General features: G+C 56.7%; 1 protein-coding gene across 1 annotated transcript in view; it reads right to left on the reverse strand.

Annotated features, from left to right (window-relative positions):
• Positions 1 to 2200: 2200 nt before the first annotated feature.
• The window catches only part of RHBDF1 (rhomboid 5 homolog 1 (Drosophila)), a 21488-nt gene continuing 15626 nt past the window's right edge, over positions 2201 to 8062 (reverse strand). The window contains exons 10-17 of the mRNA XM_010142859.1: positions 7296 to 7462; positions 7090 to 7190; positions 6196 to 6259; positions 5632 to 5726; positions 4689 to 4764; positions 4145 to 4245; positions 3726 to 3879; positions 2201 to 2950 (exon numbers count right to left, since the gene is read on the reverse strand). Coding sequence (XP_010141161.1) covers positions 2531 to 2950; positions 3726 to 3879; positions 4145 to 4245; positions 4689 to 4764; positions 5632 to 5726; positions 6196 to 6259; positions 7090 to 7190; positions 7296 to 7462 — 1178 coding nt within the window. The 3' untranslated portion in view covers positions 2201 to 2530. The remainder of the gene's footprint in view (positions 2951 to 3725; positions 3880 to 4144; positions 4246 to 4688; positions 4765 to 5631; positions 5727 to 6195; positions 6260 to 7089; positions 7191 to 7295; positions 7463 to 8062) is intronic.

The following is an 8062-nucleotide window of genomic DNA, read 5'->3' on the forward strand; positions in this document are numbered from 1 at the left end:
ATCTGCAGCACAGGAAGGTGACGAGTTCCTCAGGCACAAGCGTCTGTCCTGTGCTGCATTCATCCAGCTCAGACCTCACCACGGCCCTGGAGGTACTGCCGCCCCTCGGCCGTCTGTGCCACGCTCCTGCAGAGAGGTTACGGTTACTAAGCCGTACCCGGCAGAGACAAGGTTAGCGAGCAGCAGCATGAGTGCGAGGGGAGCAGAACACAGAGAAGGCCAGGGTTGGCATCGTACACTTGAAGCCTGTTAGTTCATCCTGAGGGAAACCGGGGGCAGCTGGGGAGCAGCTGCTCAGCAGACGATGGGGTAGCACAGACCATGTGGTGGTGGAGTGGAGGAGATCCAGAGTGGAAGGGACCGTTGGAAGTAAGTTACCTAGTGCCACTGCACAAGCAGGGTCAGCTAGAGCCGGTTGCTCTGGGCTGCGTCCAGTTGGGCATTCAGTATCTCCAAGAACACAGGCGGCACAACTTCCCAGTGCCTGGGCACCCTTACAGAGGCGGAGCGAGAAGGGTGCGAGGGAGGATGAAGGAATGCTGAGCAAGGCAAGGCTGAGCTCAGACACCCGTGAGACACCATCTAGTAACACCGCTTCCGGACTGCCGTGTTTCTGTGTCTGTTCTGAGGGCAGGGAGGCAGGAGGTGCTGCCGAGCACTCTCACTGCTGCATGCCGGCTTCTCTGCAGTGCTAAAAACGTAGCTCAACTCGAATCAAAGCTGACCTCAGAAGACCGAACCGTGGGTGACAGACGTTGCAGTTAAGGCAGTGATGCAGGATGATCAGCCCCTTCAGTGCTGGCCGCATGTTCTACACGCGAGCAAGTGAGAGTTTTCCCTTGTCCTGCATTAGAGCACAGTGTGCGATCGCAGGAGTCCATCCCCCCCGGGAAAGAGGAGACTGGGATTTCCAAGGTGGTGGTTCCTGGAAAACTGGCATGTAACATCATAACCTCTCTCTGCTCAGGTACGGCATCAGAAACCGGGATGAGGTCAGCTTCATAAAGAAGCTCCGGAAGTAGCCCGTTGGGTAAGTCCTGAATATCCACTAAGAGCTACCAGACCTTCATCTTCCTCCTCCCGGGGCCTGAGTGTCCAGGCTCGTAGTGGCTGGTGCTGCTGCTCTCCGCAGTGTAGCAGAGCCTTTCTGAATTCAATTCGGAGCTACGAAGTCCCTGCTCACTGCAGGGGGGTTGGACTAGATGATCTTTAAAGGCCCCTTCCCACCCAAACCAGTCCACGATTCTCTGCAGCGCTCCTTTGCTTGCTGTTGTGATTGTTTCTAGGCCTGTGCTTGCTTTCTGGCTTCCTGAGGGGCTGCAAATCCCTGTTGGGAAGGTGGCTGGGTGCCAGCTGATCCCTCAGAGGACAGAGGTCTCGCTGCGCTACAGGCAATTACCATCCCCAGGTCCTTTGGGTCCTTCAGGTGTGGCTCAGACTCTCGGACCCAGGTGGCCATTCCCCCACCCTGCTCCTGGGGCTCCTGCGCCACTCCGCGCACCTGCTGCTAACAGGCACACCCAGGTGTGCAGCAGGTGACCGCGCTTCGCTGATCCACTGTGTCAGAAGCTTAGTCAGTTTAAAATTACGTCTGCTTCCCCTCTGCAGCTAAAAACATGCTCACAGTGCCTGGACAGCAGGGGCAAGAGCAGCTTCAGCTGGCTGGGTTAAAAGGGGTTGCTCTGTGGCCACAGGAACTATTCTTTCTTCTCTAAATGCTGCCACATTTGCAGCCTCCGGTGTAACAAAAGCTGTGCCAGAGCAGAAGTCATCTGCCCCGCAGTCACCCACGGCGCTGGGCGGTGATAAGAGCTGCATGTGCAGTAACAACTGTCACTGCGAGTATTTTCTTCCTTTAACAGCGCAGTGAATCCAGCCCCACCAAGACGAGACCGTGGATTGCGCGCTGTCCTGGAAGAACAGGTCGTACTATTCCACAGAGCAGCAGACTCCAGCTCCGTGGACATTCTCACGTGTGTTGTGCAGTTGCTGTTGGCAATGTCTGCCTCTGCGCCGGAGCTGGAAAGCGCTCGCAGTGATTAAAGAGACTCTTGTTTTCTGAGGCTTTTAAGGTCCTTGTTTCCAGCTGCAAACCTGGGTCTGACTGGTTTGGGTGCCAGCGAAGGATGTTCTAAGGGTTCTACGGGTACACGTCGGTGAGATGCAGTAACAAACGCAGGCACAGACAATGCAGAATAATTAACAGTAGCTAAAACGCTACCTTACCATTTAATCACCACCTTAGCAGCAGTAAACAACTCTGGTTAAAAATGTAGTATTGAAACTAGTGTAATAAAAATAATGGCAGCAGAAAAGGTTCAATACAATTGAACAAGGCACAAACGTTCTGTGTTCAGAGTCTTCTGAGAGAAGGCAAAACACGCCTGCCAAGTGCTAGGGAGACCATTTAAATTAACCACGGCGGGGTTAGAAGTGTCACTGGATTAGAGGCTTTCTCCACATGGAACCGGCACAGCGAATGCAAAGACAGTCCGTCTCCAGTGCCTGCTCGAGAAGCCAGTCTTTGCTTTCAGTGGAGCTGTGCGTCCAGGTCGTATTTCTCGCAGAATTTGTCTGTGAATGGTATACAAGTAAGGAACTCGCACCACTCGCACTTGATGGGGTAGAAATAGAACAGAATCACAAGTCCTGAGAAGAGTGCAATGAAGATGAGCTGGAAAACTATAATTTGGCATCGCTTCCTATATAAATCAAACTTCCCAAAGCTAATGTAGGGCAGGAAGGCAAAGGAGAGGAAGAAGCCACTGATAAATCCTGAAATGTGAGCAAAATTATCAATCCAAGGCAGGAGGCCAAAGGCAAAAAGAAAGAGCACCACAGCCAGCAGCTTGAAGAAAGCCCTCCATGGGCGTGCCAGGATTTGCCAACTCTGGAAGAGCTCCACAAAGAGACAGGCCAGAATCCCAAACTGGGATCCTGCAGGGCCAACCTGCAGAAGAAGAGCATTACAGGTAACATCGGGCATGTGCCGGCTGCCTGGCTCCTGCAGCCAGCTCCAGGCACGACAGTTACTCGTTATTCAACTCCTCGTTCCGTGTTTCTTGGGAAAGAGATGCCGCAGGCTGCAACTTCATCCTTACAGTGGGGTTCAAGGAGTAAAGGGGCCTGCCTGGTTTGATACAGGATCGAGGTAGGTGTGAGCCAGCAATCACTAGAACTATATTTAAGGAAGGCAGATCTGGTTTAGGTCCCCAGAGGGAAGAAGCCCCTGAAGGCAATCTCCCAGCTCCCCCCACCCGCCATGCGCTTGCTAAAGGACCTGGAAGAGCATCCTCTGGGTCCTGCCACACAGTCTTCTGTAGTGAAGCTGGACAGTCACAGCAGACTTCTCCAGCTGTGACCTACGGGCAGAGACAGCCCCGGACAGTCTGTGGGAAGGAAGAAGGGCTCCTGCCTGCCACTTACTTGTGGCACCATCCTGGCAGGGTCCTCTCTCACCCTCACATGGGACAAACCCTGCTCATTACAAGAGGCAGCCAAACCAGGCCAGTCGCCTGGAAAGCCCAGGGTACTCTGGGGGATGTCAGTGCTCAGCACCGGGATGATAGTGCGGTGCCATCTTCCAGCTACAAATCTGCACAAGGCACATGCTGCAGAGACGAGCCTGGCTCTGTCGCATCTGCCTCTGCCAGAGAGGCACAGGCATGTAGACGAGGTTTGTGTTCAGGGCAAGTCACCAGGGCCCTAGTCTGCAGGAGACCCACCTCTGCTCTGTAGGGTAGAAATATTGCACTGGCAAGGTTCCCAGTGATGCCACTGAGCAGGTAGATGATAGCGATGCGATGCCATCCTGCCAGCTTCTCTAGGTCCCGCAGGATCGTCATTTGGAAACAGACTGAAACCAGACAGTGCAGGATCCTGCCAAGTTCAGAGCACAGGAGCTGAAGGAGCAGCCACTGCAGTTCCCCTTGTGCTGGTGCTCTGCCAAGCCTTGCTGAGAGCGCCGCGCCTGGCCTGGCCCACGCCTCTAATATCCCTCCCAGCAGAGGCAGCAGGGTAAACCTCAGCAGGGACAGCAGCTCCGCACCCCCCTGTCCCCCAGGGAAGGGGTGGCCAGAACAAGCCTCAGAGCAACCCCAGGGCTCCACCACCCAGACAGTGGCGGTTTTACACCTGTGCTTACCCAGCATGGAGGAAAAGTGAGAGCCAGAGGCGGTAGAACTGGTCAGGGACTTCCGGATTTAGAAAGGGGAGGAGTCCGCAGACATCATCCATGCAGTGCACCTAAGGCAGAGGCGGGGGTGTGAGGTGTGCCAGCCCACACGGCCCTTTACCACGGCTGGGACAGGGTCTGCAGGTAGCTCTGAGAGAGCGGCTCTCCTCCCTCTTCTCTGCTGCTCAGGTCCCAGCCCCTGTCTGCCAGTCACACATGCCCCCATTCTTCACCCCAGCACGCGCGCTGGCTCGCCAGCGGAGCAGAAAGGTTGTGCTCTCCTGCTGCTGTCACGGTGGTCCTGTGCTGGGCTTTCACAGCTGCCAGCCCGAGTCCTCAGCTGGCCGCTGCAGCAGGACAGATGCGGCCAGCTCTGCCACCACAGACTGCAGCAGCATTTCCCCCGAGGTCAGGGTGGGACAGGACCTACCCTGCTCCCCCAAGATCTCACCAATCTGCTAAGGGGAAGAGAAGGGAGGAGGGCAGCCATGCGGAGCCCCAGCTCCACACTGACCTGAGAGCAAAGCGTTGCCTCCTCGTGGAAATAGCCCCGCATAAATTCACAATACTCCCGGGAGGTTATTTCACACCTGGAGGAGGCACAAGCGATCAAACCAAGGAACAAGCGACACGTGGAAGGCACAATGGACCACCCTATGCCCTCTCTCCTGTATCCCGTCTCATCCCACGTCTGCCCGTGAGAGCTGATGCCTTCAGCTGCCCCTGACTGCCCCTGTCTCTGAACAGATGCGCCCGTACATTCCCCTTTGAGCCTGGTGCCACTCTCCATACCCCCCTCTTGCTCCTCTCCCACAGGCAAGCCTGTGCCCTCTCCTCAGACTAACGCCCTGTACACAGGGGCTCCAAAACCAGTGCTAAAGCTGCTATTTACAGCCAAGAAGGGAGGGTGAGGCCAAGAGCGTCCTGACTTTGGGGGACAGAGAAACTCCTTGGGACAGCACTGTTTTCCTCCCTAGCAGGGAAAGCCAGGCCCAGGCACTGGCAACGCCTCAAACGGAGGAACAACACGAGGAAGAACAGCATCTTCCTCCCTGGCGAACCCAGAGTAGCTTTTTTCCTGACATCCCCTTTAGCGCTCAGGGACTGCAGGCTGGGGCCAATGTAGCCTGTCAGGACCAAGCTGGCCATGCCCAAGGACAAGTGAAGTATTTAATCTCTTGGGATCTGAGTCCCTCCAAGCTGCAGGACCAGCTGAGCGAGACAATGCTTCTCAGCCACACCGAAGACTCAGGCTGGCAGTTATCTCCTGCTCATCCCAGCGTCCTGCTCCCTCTGAGACCTGTCATGGCTCCCTGATTGATTCCCCATCCCAGCGGGGCTCTGGGCTGCACGTGGGAAGGACAAGGAGGACAAATGGCTGCGTCTATAATCTGGACAGGGTGCCTTGTGTCTCCCCCCAACACCCAGCTCCTCTCCATGCAGGTAAAACTCATTACCTTCCTTTGGTCCCAATGCAGCAGGGCCGGCCTGTAATCACGCAGTCCATGTGAAGGTGGTTGGTGTAATTCCCAGCACTGTTTTTTGTGCAGATCTGGAAAACGACAACAGGCTGCAGTCAGCCAGCCCCGGCTTTGTGTGCTGCCTGCGCAAAGTCAAAGCAGCCCCTTGGGAAGAAGCCAGTCGCGCAGGCAGGGGCCTCCCAGGGCCTCCCAAGGCCTCCCTCTGACAGCAAGATGGTGCTTCAACCCCACCTGCATGAGCCTCAAGCAACACCTCCTCTCTGACAGATGAAACAGCTCTGAGGCTGAGCCAGTCACCATCGCCCTGTTACCACACAGGGCCCACGGCTTTAGCTGGTTCAGGAGGATTTCTGTTCTTGGAGGGCTTTGAGACTTGGCTGGACATAGCCATGGCCATGGCTGCCCTGGTGTGGTGTTTGTGACAACGAGCAGGAGGCTGCACCACCCCACTTCGAGCACTACAGCTGTGGCTCTGCAGAGAGGGATGCAAATGCCATGTTCCAGCTGCCTGTACAGGCTCTGTGCCATCGGTTTGCTCACCGGCCATTTGGTGATGTCATCTGGCCACGCATGCGGCTCCATGGAGGCTGGCTGCTCACACACCCTGCAGCAACAGAAAGTAGAGGGTAGCCTGAGAAGTGACTGTCCCCAGCATCAGGCAGGATCCCCCAGGGAGCTGCCTCACTGTTTCCACCCCCAGGCTGCAGTCCCACAGCACCCCTCTGTCCCTGGCAAGAGGCTGGCGGTAGGCTGCAGCAGATCAGCCAAGACAACTGATCAAAGCCACAGCGTCCTTCGGCGAGCAGAGATCAGGCTTCAGCACAAAGACAGCCATCAAGAGCACACAGCTGCCCAGCAACTCACTGGCTCCTCTGCAGGTGGACACAACCCCAAAGGTGGTCTGGCGGTAGGCGGCAGCAGATCAGCCAAGACAACTGATCAAAGCCACAGCGTCCTTCGGCGAGCAGAGATCAGGCTTCAGCACAAAGACAGCCATCAAGAGCACACAGCTGCCCAGCAACTCACTGGCTCCTCTGCAGGTGGACACAACCCCAAAGGTGGTCATTCAGCTGGTGTCAGCTCTATGTCAGCCCATGGTGACTGAGGGCAAAGGCATGCCGTGGCAGCCAGCAGTGTGTGGCGTGCTGGGGATGTGACTGCTGTACCCCCCAAGAATGGAGCCTGTGAGAAGAGCCAGTGAGGAGGGAGTGCAGGATGAGGAAGGCACCCACAGCTCACAACAGGCCACTGTGCAAGGGGGCAGCCAGTGGAGACTAAGGGCGAGCAGAAATACAATCACACCCTGCCTCAGCCTCCCCTGTGGGGCAGGTAGGGACATCGCTGACCCTATGGCCCTTAGAACAGCTGCTGTCCCATCCAGCAACCTGCTGGCCTGAGGCTCTGTGCCTCCGACCTGGGCTGAGCAGGACCTACCTGGGGTCCTGATGACAAACAGACCCAAACTGCCTCTTGCTTCCTGCCAGCATTGGTGTGCTGGGGTGATGGGGCCACTTCACCCACACGGCCAGCGTGGACTGCAGGAGAGAGAAGAGGTCACTGTGAAGCCCAGGGTGGGAGAAGCATCAACAGAAGTGGCCCTGAGCCTGCAGGGACAGGAGGAAAGGGGACACTGTGCTCACCGAGCACTCCTCCTCTGAGGTCTGCACGCAGCCTGACTTGTCATTCCGCACACAGCAAGCCGAGTGTTTCTCTTTCTCCCGCTTGGCGCTGATGAAGCTGTGCACTTGCTGGTCCTGCCTCATGCACGGCGAGAACTTGGCCCCGAGGTGGATCAGGGCCTCCTGGCAGAGATGGAAACACTCGGCTCAGCCAAAGGGCAGGGGACGATTGCCTGGGGCAGAGCAGGCTGGGAGAACCTCGAGGGGTACCTCCACCAGGACTCAGGGGACCAGGGACAACTCCTGCATGACAAAGCCCACAGCCATCAGGCATACTCTCAGTATTTGCTTTGAACATGGCAAAACAAAAGTTCAGGGATTCCCTTGCCCATGGCCCTAGAAAGGCCAGCACTGAGGCTGGGAAAGGGACCTTCGGGACACAAGAGCCTTTCCGAGGGGGAACAGCATCAGCAAAGCTGTCATACACGATACAACTCCTGCCTTTGCTCTAGCAAAGGAACAGGGTACGGAGCAGGAGGGCCAAGGTCCACCGCAGCCTCCAGGCAGCTCATTCTGCAGGGTAGTTGGGGCCAGCAGCACCGCTGCACCCCGCCAGTGACAGCAGCACCCCATGGAAAGTCCAACCGATGGCAGCTGCCAGCACCAAGCTCCAAGCAGCCGAGGGTTTCAGTCCCTGAGGTGGTATGGCTGCAGCACTCAGTCCCCCATCAGCCCACCAACCGTCCCAGACAATGGCACTCACTGAGCTGGGGCCGATCCAGAAGTTT

The sequence above is a fragment of the Buceros rhinoceros genome, unplaced genomic scaffold (genome assembly GCF_000710305.1).
Source record: "Buceros rhinoceros silvestris isolate BGI_N320 unplaced genomic scaffold, ASM71030v1 scaffold19599, whole genome shotgun sequence".
Taxonomy (NCBI): Eukaryota; Metazoa; Chordata; class Aves; order Bucerotiformes; family Bucerotidae; genus Buceros; species Buceros rhinoceros.